The 14,600-nt window shown below is 33.7% G+C and overlaps 1 protein-coding gene and 1 long non-coding RNA gene across 3 annotated transcripts in view; one reads left to right on the top strand and one right to left on the bottom strand.

Moving 5' to 3' along the window:
- CSMD3 (CUB and Sushi multiple domains 3) overlaps positions 1-14,600 on the top strand; it is a 1,197,521-nt gene that overhangs the window by 884,250 nt on the left and 298,671 nt on the right. For both annotated transcript variants that reach the window (XM_082433293.1, XM_082433292.1), the window contains 2 exons: positions 6,358-6,496; positions 9,811-9,998. In XM_082433293.1, coding sequence (XP_082289419.1) covers positions 6,358-6,496; positions 9,811-9,998 — 327 coding nt within the window. The remainder of the gene's footprint in view (positions 1-6,357; positions 6,497-9,810; positions 9,999-14,600) is intronic.
- Positions 1-14,600, bottom strand: part of LOC309646713 — a 728,077-nt gene that overhangs the window by 673,082 nt on the left and 40,395 nt on the right. The gene's annotated exons all lie outside the window — the stretch shown is intronic.

Genomic DNA, 14,600 nt, shown 5'->3' with positions numbered 1-14,600 from the left:
AAAAAAACACAATACACAGAGCAAAACACATCTAAAGGCTCAAACCAGGCAGGGAGTAGACAGATAGTTGTAGACTTCTGTAGAAAATGGAGCAAATGATAAGGAAAAAGCTTATTAAAGGGACATAAAAAAAGCACAAAATAAGGGTGTACGTTGAGCCAGTTCAGATTTAGCCATATTTTCCTTTACAGTTTATTATTTCCGTTTATACCTATGTTGCTCTCTATGTACCACTGCAGGATTCTAAATCCTCAAACATCGATTAATTTACATTTACTATAAATACACTCATAAAAGCAGAGGAAAAAATACAGAGAAAAAAATATTTTCAAAGGAAAAGGAACTGAAACAATCAAGTTTTCATTTGTTTACTGGACAGTTAACCTAAAAAATATGCCAATTAAACTAAAATGCCACATTCAAATTAATTGGAATTTGACTGAGTATCTTGTAAAGAGAATCTTTGTGTAAAAATGAAATGACAGAACTCCACAGACATACTGTAGAACTTCTTGTTTTATTGCGATTCTTAGACCTATTAAACGGGTGTTATTTATTAGAATTACTAGAAAGGCTATATTATGTCAAATGTTGTCATGTAGAGAATTCTGAAACATTGAACAGCTTTACACTGAAATGCTAGAAAACACGAAAATCCAAAAGGTTAAAAGAGTAAAGAACTTTGAGATAGGCTGTTATAAAATTCCATTTGTAGACAAGACTTTAGCCAGCAAGTCATAATTCTAGAAAATAAAAGTTAAACACCAAATTTTACCTAAATTAAGCAGATTGTGGGAATTTTTGTAAGGACAGTGGTGCTGTGTATAATTTTTTGGTAGGAAAAGATTGCTTAAGGAGAGGATATGCATTAGAGCTTCTCTGAGGAATATAATAACCTTAAAAAAAAAAGTCTGAAAAATTGCTAAGCTGCAGAAAACTTGACCTCTGAAACTTATAAGAAAGAACTCCATGATTGGAAATACTATGCCAAAGATTAAACCCTGAACTTTTTAGAAACTTTGTAAGTCTATGTCTCAGACCCTGGAGCATAAAGCATTTTGCTTGCATGTAGAAGTAGTCAACCTTATAGCAAACACCAAGCAGAAGGACAGTCATTTTTAAGAAAGTTAATAGAATTCATTCTAACAGAATTGACAGTGTGAAGATTACTTTGACATTGCCAGAGGGAAAGTAACAGCACTCAATATGAAGGTAAATAACAAAGACATTAGTATGGGTGGGCTGCTGAGAAAGACAGTAGACACAAAACTGAATAGGGGAGAAAAATTAAGATAGTAAAATCATTATCAATAGTTGCCTGTATAACTGTCTCATAAGAAATTACATGCAGAACAAATCATTAATGTGTCAGAACTCTATGGAACCTAACTAAAAATTTAATTCATAAATATATTTGATTTAAAGAGAATCTTATTTTGGATGCTTTATGATTAGATGCATAAAAGTAAAAGATGTATTTTCCAAATGGTATTTAAAGTTTAATATATTAAATGCAAAGAGAGTTTTCTTTACTACTGAGTTGTTTGGGACATACAAATGTTAGATAATGTCTCAGCTTGTCTCAATGGCTTTTATGGATTTTCAAAATCTACTACAGTTATGAAATTTATCTGGAAAACCTCAATAAATAATTGTAATAATAGAATCAAAAGAATTTTAAAGGATCTTATGCTCCAATAATAGTATAATGACAAAATATATCCAGTAAGATACTTAAAAATATGTGTAATGGATTTTCCTATATCTTATATGATAAAGGGTATACACGTATAAACGTATATGTGGATGTGTTCATGTGTATAAAATTGCTAATGATAAAAAAGACCAAAGTTTCCTGTGAAAAATAAGGAGAACTGAAACAAACAAATAAAACTGCCCCCATGATCCCCCAAAGTACAAATGATATCACTTCCTTAGAATGTGAAAAAAAACACAAACATTCCTGCCTTTTGTGCATATATACATATATATATACACCTATGTAACTGCATTTGCTATTACACATATTTTTCTAATATTTTTCACATATGATTTTAAAAGTTCCAAAGATAAAATATGCTATTATTTTTATCAAAACATATAACTTTTATCAAAACGAAATTTTTTTTTTATCAAAACAAATTAGATTGCCGTTCAGACTTATTCATCTTTAGTCTTCACAATCAATACAAGGAATCAATAGCAATTCAACAAACATTTATGGAATGTGTAGTATATGCTAAATCTCACATAGAAAATAACATATAAAACACAGTCTTTAGCTTGCAGATTACTGATGAATGCAGATACCTGAAAGGAATGTTTAAATAAAATATGGTAAGGGAAATGATGGAGATAGGCACAGGTTGCTATGTATACCAGAGTATGTTGGAGAGAGCTGAAGTAGAGCCCAGGCTGAGAATTTCTAGGAAAACTCCCTGGAGGCAGTGATGAATCTTGAGACATAAGTAAAAGTTATATAGAGGTAGAAGGGAAGACATTTCAGGAAAAACAAATAGGATGCATAAAGGCATGTAAATACAAGGAACAAGCAAATGATACTTTTGAGTGTAAATTATGTGTCTAGATTGGTGGTTGATGCAATTGGAAAGGTTGCAGGGGTCAAAGCATGAAAGTTATACTGGAGTCGGGACATTATCTTTTAGGCAATGTGTAATAACTGCAGAATTTTATGCATGGGCATGGTATGATTAGATGTTTTCACTGGGAAGATGAAATGGAGGAAATGAGATTATACTAGAGGCATGGGAAACAAAAAATATTGCAATAATTCTGGAGGCATGTAAGAGTCAGATCTAGAAAAGGAAAGAAGAGATAGATTGAAAAATATCTATGAGGAACTGAGGTAGAGTCTTGGTAGTGCTTCTTGATAGACTGGAGTCAAGGGTGCAAAAAAGAAAAGGGAAGAATCTTAGGCCTCTAGCTTGGGAATGTATGTGGTCGGATGATAGTGCTAACCAAACAACCTAGAAATACAGGAGAAATTTGAGTTGAAGTTTGGATATGTTGGATATTCTGTGTTTGATGTACCCACAGTGATCAGGTAGAGATAGCCAGTAAGCACTTGAGCATATGGTTTAGAATTAAGCAGAGACATCTGTTGGAGATGATAGGAAAAAGGGGTTATCAGTATGTAAGTGGAAGATAAACTCACAATTCGGACATGATCAACAAGGAAGAATGTAATACAGGGAAAATTAGAGACGATTAGGTAAGGAATTCAGGAGAATACCAGAATTATAAGATGAAGTGAAAGAAGTTCTTGCCAATAAAACTGAGATCTGTACAAAGACATCAGAAGAAAATTAGAAGTGGAGTTCCAAAAATGAGGAGAGTGAATTTACGGTGAAAGTCGACAGTTAAGGATGACTGCAGATATGAAGAGAAAGATAAAGGCAGAAATACCATCCTATATTAGTCAATACAAAAGTCATTTGAGGGTGAGCTAGGGAGTGTTATGTGTGGGAGGCTCGGAGGCTAAGGGAAATAGCAATGGCTGGAGAGAGCAGGAGAGGTGGAAAGGACCAAATAAAGACATCTAGAGTCCCTAAGCAACAAAAAGGTTGTTGTCTCTCTAAATATAATTTCAAATAAAAAAAAATTCTAAGCCTGAGATAAGTTTTCTCAGGATGAATACTTTGGTACGTTTCTTCAAGATATAACATAAGAAGCTATTTTTTCCCAGTGACCTGCTTTGCTAATCATGTTAGTCTGCCTACAGGTACATAGCTGATGAAAGAGAGAATGAGATTAGACTTCCTTTTCAAAAGGCATAGTTGTAAAATAAAAAACAAATTCAAAATAAGTGAGAGACTTTTATTAACAAGGAATTGTTGTACAATTTTACTATTGTAATGTATGGAAATATCAAATCACTATGTTATACACCGAAAACTAGCAGTGTTGTAGGTCAATTATAATTCAAAAACAAACTCATAGAAAAAGAGATCAGATTTTTGGTTACCAGAGTCAGGGGGTTGGGGAGAGCTAATTGGATGAAATTGGTTCAAAAGCACAAACTTCTAGTTTCAAGATTGATAAGTACTGCGAATGTAACGTACAATGTGATATGTGGCGCTGCTGTATGTTATCTATGAAAGTTGAGAGCAAATCTTAAGAGTTCTCATCACAAGGAACTTTTAAAATTTTTTCTTTAATTTTTTATCTATATGATAAGACAGATGTTTACCAAACTCATGATGGTGATCATTTAAAAGCTAAAAAGGATTTTTGTAGTGTGTGGGTAGGGGCACTACTGTGATAGGGAGAGCAATGTGATGGTGAGATCTTCCAGCACCTGAAGAATTAGGAAAAGGGGATTTTTCTTTTATAGAGAAGAGTACACAAGGCTGGAAAGAACCAGGTGTGGGAAAGTGAAATGAAAGGGTGGCCCAAAAATGCTGTACTCTGAGTCCAGCCTATCCTCAGGAGGGGTTGTGTGCTCACTCAAGGCTGAGGGAGAGCCAGAGTTCAAGGACCTAGAGAAAGGAGAGAAGCCTGACCAAAGTTTGGTTACAAGCAGTTTATTATGATTGATCAGTGAGGTCAAGCAATTCAACTAATCATTTGAGTCAAAGAATGGGAATTTTCAGGGTCCATGTCTGGTCTTGTCATAGGAAAATGAGGGGGCTTATTTAAAGGATTTTATCAAAGACCTGATAAGTGAATCTTATCTGAGTCAGATGGTGAAGGGTGGTTCTTCACAGTGAGCCCATGTAACCAAACACAAAAGGGTGAGGGGATTTCTTAACCATCAGGTAAAATTCAACATTTTCAGTTGAAGAAAAGGTGAAAGGAAATAGGTTAGAGGAAACTTTGTTTTATTTTTAGGATGAAAGAGACTTGAACACCTATGGACAAAGGGGAAGAAACCAGAGAGAATAAAAGAGACAAATGAACACAGGTTCTGGAGAAGGAACAGAGATTGTGTGACTGAGTTGAGGGTGTTATCCTGATTAATAGGAGGGACTCGTTAAATATTCAGGAAGCGTTGAAGTTTGAATAGGGAGAACTAAAGTTGAGATAGTTTGTTTAATCATTTGATATGATACCACAAAAAACATACAGGTGATAGGTAAGTCATGGTAAATAAATTAAGGCGAAGCAAATAAATATTCTTAGTAGAGTAGGTCATCTACTGTGACTGAGGCACTGAGACAAAGGTAGCAGAGGGTCATGGGGAAATGTATCAATAATAGCGGACATCCATTATTTAAGATGGTAACAATTACCAAATTCTAATGATGATATTACATATCTAGGCTCAGGCAAAGAACAAATATCTGAAATGTTACCAGAACCAAAATTCTCCTCCTTCCAAAACCAGTTTTATGCTGTCAAAAGAATCCCGTATGCCTTACAACTGAATGGTAAAATTTATCTGAGGAAAACTATAATTTTAAAACTCAGATAACAATGATGATGTGGTGATTATGTGTAGGCGACATCATTACATCGTGAGAATCCCAATCTCAGTCTCAATCTCTCTCTTTCTCGGTGCGCACACCGATGTTTACATCCCCACTGTCACACTCCCCCACCAGGGCCCTCCATATCTTAATCTCTCTATTTTTCTGCAGCTGCCAACTTTGTGTAATATATTATTTTCTGATCAAGCTGTGTTTAACAGACTCTGACAATAATCCCGTGAAGTATCTAATCTCTGAATTTCTCTGACAACTTTTTGAGACTCTCCTTTGAAGTGTTACAGAAACCTTTGTTTGGGCCACAATAATAACAACTGTCTGTTTTCATCAACAAGTCGGGCAACTAGAGTTTAAGAATATCCTAACACTCAGTATAGGAGTAAAGTGCTATAGGTTCTCAGATAGTTATCCATTTTCACTCATTAACCATTATCAAAGCCTCTTCCTCTGTAAATAAAGGTAGCAGGGAAGATTTGAAAATGAGCTAAATACCTCATATTCTATTACTCCACTTATTATTCGAGATTTTGTTTTGCTTTGTTTTGTTTCTATCATTTTTGCAGTAACCTTCAGATTTTTTCCTAGTAACCAGGGTGAAACCATTTTTACTCCTCTTCTTAATGCTTTTCTTTTACATGAAGCAAAATAGTAATAGAAAGGGAAAGAAATATAAATATAACTTTTTCTTATCATTTGAAGCCAGTAAAGGAGCGAAATTCAATGTATGTATGTATGTATTTAGCATTTTGTCTTTCTTGAAAGATAATGCAGTATTTAAGCATCTAGTACTGTAAAAAATCGTCTGTACAAAACCTCCTAAACTTTTTCAGATAAGTGTTTTCACAAATACTGATATATAATATATTTTATTAATCACTTAAGGGTTTTGTTTGTTTGTTTTAAATTAAAGCACCCTGTGGAGGCAATTTAACAGGATCTTCAGGCTTTATTCTTTCACCAAACTTCCCTCACCCATATCCCCACAGCAGGGACTGTGGCTGGACCATCACCGTGAACGCAGACTATGTTATCTCCTTGGCATTTATCAGGTGAGTTCCCATACAGTTCCACATTCTAAAAATCTTTTTACTCATTTGCTTTAACATTTCACTAGGCAAATTTTTATTTCTCTACATGACGTTTTTTTTTGTTTGTTTTTGTTTTTTTTTAACCGATTTCAATGCTACTATTTTGCAATAAACAGTTTACAAATCCCTCTATAGTAGCATAGATGCCAGTGTAGTTCTGAAGGCTACAGAACTACAGATGAGTGAGCATCTCTCACCAGTTCCCATATAGAGGAGACGTGTTAAAGGTTGAGTAGTTTATTGACTCTCATGAAATGCTATCTCTTTATAACATTTCCTCCCTCCCTGAATTTACCATCACTGTTTCAAAAAATTCTGTTTTTCCTAAACTTAAAGATTAAAAGGTCAGTATTTCAAGGAATTTCTTCTCCCATATGTGTACCACCCAAAACTTTTTTGAAGTATCTGAATACCCATAGGTGCAGCACCACCACTGGACTTGGGAAGATACATATTCTACCTGCTGTCCTTCCTGGTGGTCTCATTCAGTCAAGCTGACAAGAATTTGATGGATCCTTTTCCTATACTCTCTCAGCAGAACTTGTCTCCTGATAGAACTTAACATGAGGTGTTCCGAAATTTACATTTGTTATTTAGCAGTATCGGCTGCATGGTTAGCTTAGTACTGAAGTAGTAGAGGATGCAGTTTCCCGTGTGGCAGAGAAACCACTGAGTTTGAGCCCTAGCTCTGCCGCTGTCATTTGTGTTACCTTGGGTAAGTTATTTATATGAATGAGCCTCTGTTTCCTCGCATGGAACTAACAGCTGTTTCACAAAACCTGGCCTAACTCTTTTCCTTAAGATTTCAATGGGAATGTTAGGTACCAGCAACTTAAAGAGTTTCTAACTAGAAATGTTCCTGATCTTCAGTGTCCAAGACTGATGTCTGTTGGCTCTAGTAACACAGCCCCTTCTTCTGCTAGCATGTCAAAGGTGCTTGGTATTTATGTAAAATATTAAGCTGAAAAATCTTTCTAATATATTGAAGCCAGGTTTAAAAACAAAACTAAAAAAAGGGTAATTCAAACTCATGAAAAATTTAAAAAGTAAAAATATATGGAATTATTTCTATAATTTCCTCTGTGATACATTGATAATTGGTAATAACAAAGCAACAATGATGACAATGTTAGTTATATGCCAGGACCCAGTTATAAGACAGTTTCCTGAAGTAAGTGCTGCTTTTCCCATTTTTACAGTAGAGGAAATGACAGTACAAACATTAGAAATGTCAGGGTGTATGATACAGGGCTTAGTTGACTTAAAAAATTTATTGTAGTTAATAACTGAGTGGTAGAAGTCTGTATTACATGAAGTGCATGACCAAAAGTTGATTTCCAGCTGTGTCATTTATTTATGGTCTCTTAGGGAGACCACTGACGTTTTAGGGCCTCATTGGGAAAATGGAAGTGATAATCTCTTCCTTATACCAGAGGATTATTGACAAGACCAAGTTAATATTTATGAAAGCGCTTTGTAAAATAGAACATACTATTGGAATGTACTATCTTTCCAGTTTTTTAGGAAAAATAATTAGTATAGCTAACATTCTAAAGGTTCCTAGAAAAAGACTGTTTTTTGTTTTATTCTCATTTTCAGAGAAGTTATAAATCAATATTTTGAATTATTTATTTAAACCCAAACTAGAAGTTAAAAAAAAAAAAGTACTGAAATTACTATTGTTAAATAGGCTTTTGGCCTTCCAAGGATAGTACATTTAGACTATACTTAACTATATCCTTTACAAAGAACTTGTTTCTAGTGATTCTTCCAATAGTGAGATAGGTAAGGAAGTTGTAATTCTCATCGAACCTTAGCGATAAAAGAGATGACTTTCAGAAAGTTGTGTTTTACCCCAGACGAAGGGTAGTAAGTAATGAAATAAGACCTTAACCTCTGACTTCTGCTACATTACCAAAATTCAGGCCTCATATTCACTGAAAGGTTTCAAGAGTAATTAACTGAATCAGATATGTGAAGCTACTATTAAAACAAAATATAACAATATGGTGGTCCCCCAGTTTTCTCATGTTGCATTGTCCCTTTTATATGGGAAGTTGGTAACCTCTGCATTATCCGTCTTTCTTCACCACTATTTATGCGCACGTAAACTAGCTAGACTCCTCTTCCTTGTACATGCATGCATAAAGGATTAGAACTGTGGAAACAACCTCTATCAATCTAGTGGATTTGGAAATAGTATCTCCCAACCTAGCAAGTTTTTTGTTTGGATGCAGAGGTGATAAAACTTGACAAAATAGTTTCTCCATTGATGGATGTTTAACAACGGCAAGGTTTATTGGTTTTATTTTATATCATGAACTTCTTGACTTTTCTTAATGACCCACTTGAGTCCATCCTTTCCTCTGCCACAGTTTGAGTTAGGTAATAGACACATGATTACATGTCTTCTGCCTTCTAAGTATGTGGGTTCTATAATCGCTATGGGACAATTCTCATACTTTGAAGGTTTTAAGGCAAGTTTATCATGCAAATTTTGCAATATTCAAATATTGATTTGAATAGTTTACATGCTAAAATGTCTTTATTCACACACTATTTAATTTTGATAAGAGTGTATTGGTTTGATTTGCCTATACTAAGTTCTAAAGAAGAAAATATATTTACTTTCAGGAAAAAGAATACCTAGTACAATGTGTGGTGCTTTGTTTGAGTAATTTAAATGCAAATTTTGTCTTTCCAACTTTTGTTTGAATCTGATATGTTGAGGTGAATTTTAAAACAGCAAAAATGCTCTTAAATGTTGAAGTTCAAGGCAAATAGTACCACTGACGAAGAAAAAAGAGGTTGCATTTTTATGGTGTAAAATATCTGGATGAAAAATTTTAAAAAATGGTTATTGTCTTACACATTTTACTGATATAAAGTAACTTACATAAGGATATGTAGCTAACAAAAGCAGAAGCAAGGCTTGAACCTAAACCCTGACTCCAAATCCTGTATCCTTTCATCACCTTATAAACTGTACGCCTTAAAGTCATTTTTATTCCCTATAGACACAATGCCAACTTAGAAATATTTGAAAATATCAAGGTGTCTTTTCTCTTTTCCAGTGCTGATTTGATATGCATATTCAGTGTGCTGTTGCCAGGTGAATTTTCAAATTAGCTTATTTTGACAGAGTCTGTTATTTTTAAAGATATTGGTTGAATTAATATATGATTATGTGACTATTATGCTTAATACCTTATTAATAACCATTCCACTTTTTCCTATCTTTCTTTCTCTCTTTCTCTCTCTTTCTTTCATTTTAGTTTTAGCATAGAACCAAACTATGACTTCCTCTATATATATGATGGACCAGACAGTAATAGCCCACTGATTGGAAGTTTTCAAGACAGCAAGTTACCAGAGAGAATAGAAAGCAGCTCAAATACCATGCATTTGGCTTTTCGGAGTGATGGATCTGTTAGTTACACTGGATTTCATTTAGAATATAAAGGTAAAGGTGAACATTTGATTTTAGCATCATGATTTAAATTTTCAACATTTTATACAGGAGAATAATGTTGTATTGGCCATTGTCAGATGTTAGTAATATATGCATTTCTTAATGCAGACTACCTACAATTCAGCTCACAAAAGAGCTCTCACTGCAGACTTTTCCTATGAGTGAGAAGGAAATTAGCATTTTCCTAATTACTACCAAAGGAAATGTATCAGGCAAACAAATAAGCAATTAGTATACTGCAGGAGTTGGCTGAGACCACAAAATATTTCTTAAAAAACAAAGTCATTTTTTGGAAGCTGAAGATTCACTCAAATATCAGGTATTCAGAGACTACTCTCAGTGATAAAGAGAATACTCACTAAGTATTACTACTCACAAAGTATTTTGACAATCATGTTTCAGAAAATGTCTAAAAATATTTAAATATGTCAGTATTCAGAATAGGGTAAATAAAGTGTGATGATGATTATAATATTTTAGAATATTTCTGCAAGTATTTAAATGAATCAATATTACAATGCTATGGATATTTATAAATATATTTTTCTTAAATTTTATATTCAATGACTATAAGGACAGATTAGATCTTAGTTGTTTAAAGTTAAAATTTATTTTTCAGTAATTGAGTCCATAAAGGACATACTGATAAAGGGATCATTTGAGTTCTGAAAATGCATACTTTGAATTTATTACTTACTGCTTGGATTTTCTTTTTTTTTTTAATTATGAAATATTTTCAATAGCTAAAAATTATACAGAATAATAAAACAAACTTAAAAGTATTTACCATCCAACTTGACAAACATGTTGCCATATTTGCTTCAGATCTTGTTATTCTTGTTTTAAGAAATATAATATTACATATACAATTGAAACTCCTTCTGAATTTGCACTGGGAAGAAGGGTTTGTTTCCTCAGGGCTGTCAAAGGAAATCAAGATAAATTCCACAGCTTCCCATGGCATGCATGGCATGGGTTAAGGAAGGCTTTTTTAGGGAAAGGAAAAACAAGTCAGCAGGAAACAGATGTTTGGAGTTCTCCAATATGTCCATCATTACTTGGAAATGCCTGCCAGGGCAAGGTATCTGCTCAACACTGACATGGCATGGATTTCATTCTGATGGAAAGATTGAACCCTCTATGAGTCTCTCATCTTACAGAGCAAAGTAAGAAAATGGCCTGCTTAGTGGGAGAATATATGAGCTATTTGGTACCAAACAGTAAGGATTTAGGGTGCCAGCTATTTATTGGGGTTGTCTGAAAATACTAGCTGCTCCAAAGCAGGGGATCATGGGAAAGCTTAGACTTTGTGACTATGGGTTAGGAAGCATTGGTCTTATGGAGAGTTGAACTTGAGCAACATGCCAAAACTCTCCCACTGGAAGAGGCTCCCCATACCATACACCAGAACCCAACTAACTGGCTATCTGGACAAAGTATAATGAGCAGTCAAGGTCCTTTTCAGACACTCTTGTTTCTTTCATGATAGTACCCTCCTAATTCTGAATTTGGGGCTTATCTTTTCCATGTATGTACACTTGTACGTATTTTTATATTTTCCATCATGTACACTTCCTTCATCCTATTTTCATAAAAAAATTATTTTCATCATGTACATATCCTTGTGAAAATTGTTTTTCCCTTTACATTGTTTTTGAGATATATCAATGATAGAGACATGTAGATTTAGTTTGTTATTTCTTTATGATATTCTATCATATGACTGTATCACAGGCAATTTATAAATTTTTCAGATAGACACTGGGTTGTTTCTGTTTTCCACTATGAACCATGATGAAATGACCATTCTTTTGCATGCTTTCTTGAACATATCTGTGAGAGTCTTTCTAAGATATCTGTATACCTAGGAGTGGGATTACTGGATCAAAGGGTCTGACCCTCTTGAATCTAACTACACATCCCCTAATTACTCTCAGAAGACGTTGTACCAATTTATATTCTCAACAGCAGAGAAAGCATTTCAGAAACTCCACATTTTTTTATTGAGATATAACTGACATATAACGTTATACTATTTTGGTTGTACATACAACATAATGATTTAATAAATGTATATATTGCAAAATGATTACCATAGTAAGTCTAGGTAACATTATCACCACATATAGTTACAATTTTTTTCTTGTGATGAGAACTTTTAAGATCTATTCCCTTAGCAACTTTCAAATACAGAATACGTACAGTGTTAAGTATAGTCACCATGCTGTATATTACATCCCCAGGACTTACTTATCTTATAACTAGAAGTTTGTACCTGTCAGGGAGGAAAATATTTTCCTCTGCTGTTCTAGATTCTTCTGGCTGGTCTAAGAATTAAATTGACATGAGACAGATTAACAGGAGAAAATCAAACAGAAGTTTAATAACATGTATACATGGGAGAGACTTAGGAAAACTGAATAACTCACCAAAATGGCTGAAACACCCCCCACCTTGTATACATCTTCAGCTAGAGACAAAAGATGTTGGGAGTAGTGGTTTGGGACTTCAAAGGGGAGGAAGGAAATTCACATTGATGGAAAAGCAAATGTTTGATAAATAAATGTTTGCTGGGCTATGCAGAGACAAGGGGATAAAGAGTGGACTCTGCTCTCTAGGCCCTGCTTCGTTTCCCCCACTGTACGTAGCCTATATTCTTTGCAGATATCTCTGGTCATAGCTGTATTCTAGGAGCACACCCTTTAGCTAAATTCTTTAGACAGCTAAGTGGGAGATAAAAAGAAAGACTTTCTGAGTCTTCTGTTTCTTAAAAATAATCAGCCTAGATTAATACTCATGCCAAAGAGACACATTTTAGGGTGGTAAATTTTGCTCCCCTACATACCCTTTTATCACCTTCATCCATTTCACTCATACCACCACCCACCCTGCCCTGGCTTCTGGCACCTACCAGTCTGTTCTCTGTATGAGTTTGGTTTCTTTTTTTTAGATTCCAACATATGAGTACAGTATTTGCTTTTCTCTGTCCAAATTATTTCACTGAGCATAGTGTTCTCAGATCCATTCATGTTGTCCCAAATGGCAGAATTCCTTCTTTTTTGTGACTGAATAATATTCCATTGTATTTATATATGCCACATTTTTCTTTATTATTCATCCATTGATGGACACTTAAGTAGTTTTCATATCTTGGATATTATAAATAATGCTGCATTGAACTTGAGGATGCAGATATCTTTTTGAGATAGTGATTTCAAGAAACTCCACATTTTTGAAAAACCGGTGCTCTTGTCACACTTGAGTTGTCAATCTCATGGGTATTAAATGTTACCTCATTGTTATTTTTATTGCCTTTCCCTACTTACTCTTAAGTTGAGCATCTTTTTCCTATTTTGCATGCTGAAGTTTCCTTTTTAATAAACTGTGTATTTCTATCATGCACATTTTTCTAATCTGTTGCTTTTTTTATTTATAGGAAATACATTTTATATTGTGTATATTAATTGTTTATCTGTTATCTTTGTTGTAGTAAAAATCTTACCATCTTTGGCAAGGGTTTCACTTTATTTCCAGTTTCTTCTGCTGTATAAACATTTAAAAACTCAGTATCAATAGTTACTCTTTCCTCTTATTCATGGTCTGAGCTTTTTATGCCTTGATTAAAAACCCTTCCTTATTATTAGGTCATAAAGGCAGTTTCCTCAACTCTTTTCTAAAGTTTTAAAGCTTTGCTTTTCACCTTTAATCTCTCTTATCTTTGTGGAATTTTTTGTTTTTGTCTTTTTGTTTGTTTGTTTTTTGTAAGCAAGGAATCCATAATTCTACTGCTGTCAAATATCAAGTTTCTATATAACTGCTTCTGAATTTTCTATTCTGTTCCACTGGCATATTTTTCTGTCTCCAGGACAAGATTTCTCTGAATTTTTCTACTATAGCTTTAAAATAAGACGTTATATGAGGTAGGCAGAGTATACTACCTTATACTTCTTCAAAATTGTCTTGGTGTTTATTAACGCTTTTGAACTTTTATTTAGATTTTAGAATTAAGCCTGTTCTACCTGTTCAATTAGTTTGGGACTGTATTGAGTTTATAAATTATTTGGGAATAAATTGTAGTATATATGGTATTTAATTTTCCCATCTATTAATATGGCATATTTCTCAATTTACTTATTTCTTATTCAGTGTCTTTCAATAATTTTTACAATAAAAATTTTCTCATCTAAATTTTAAATGTCTTGTATTTCCATTGTAAATTGGAAGTAAGTGATAAATAAGTGATATTTAAATTGTAATCAAATAAGTGATTGTAAATAAATGATATTGTAAATAAGTGATTTTTTATATTAGATTTTACTGGTTGCTGCTAATAATAAGGCCACAGTGTATTCTTGCAATTACCTAATATCTAGCAAACTTGCTTAACTCTTTCATTCTTTCATTAGCTATCATAATTTTTCTTAGAGTTTTTTTTGGGGGGGAGATTTTCTATGCAAACAGCAACAGTTATGTTTCTTTCTAGTCTGTACATACTTCTCCCCCACCTACTCTGGGTAGAACTATCAGTCCATGTCAATTTAAAACAGTGATAGACATTATCCTGTGTCATTGCTAACTTTAAAGAGAAACATC

This window comes from Balaenoptera physalus, assembly GCF_965194825.1.
Source record: "Balaenoptera physalus genome assembly, chromosome: 17".
Taxonomy (NCBI): Eukaryota; Metazoa; Chordata; class Mammalia; order Artiodactyla; family Balaenopteridae; genus Balaenoptera; species Balaenoptera physalus.
This window is presented reverse-complemented; position numbering and strand designations above follow the sequence as displayed.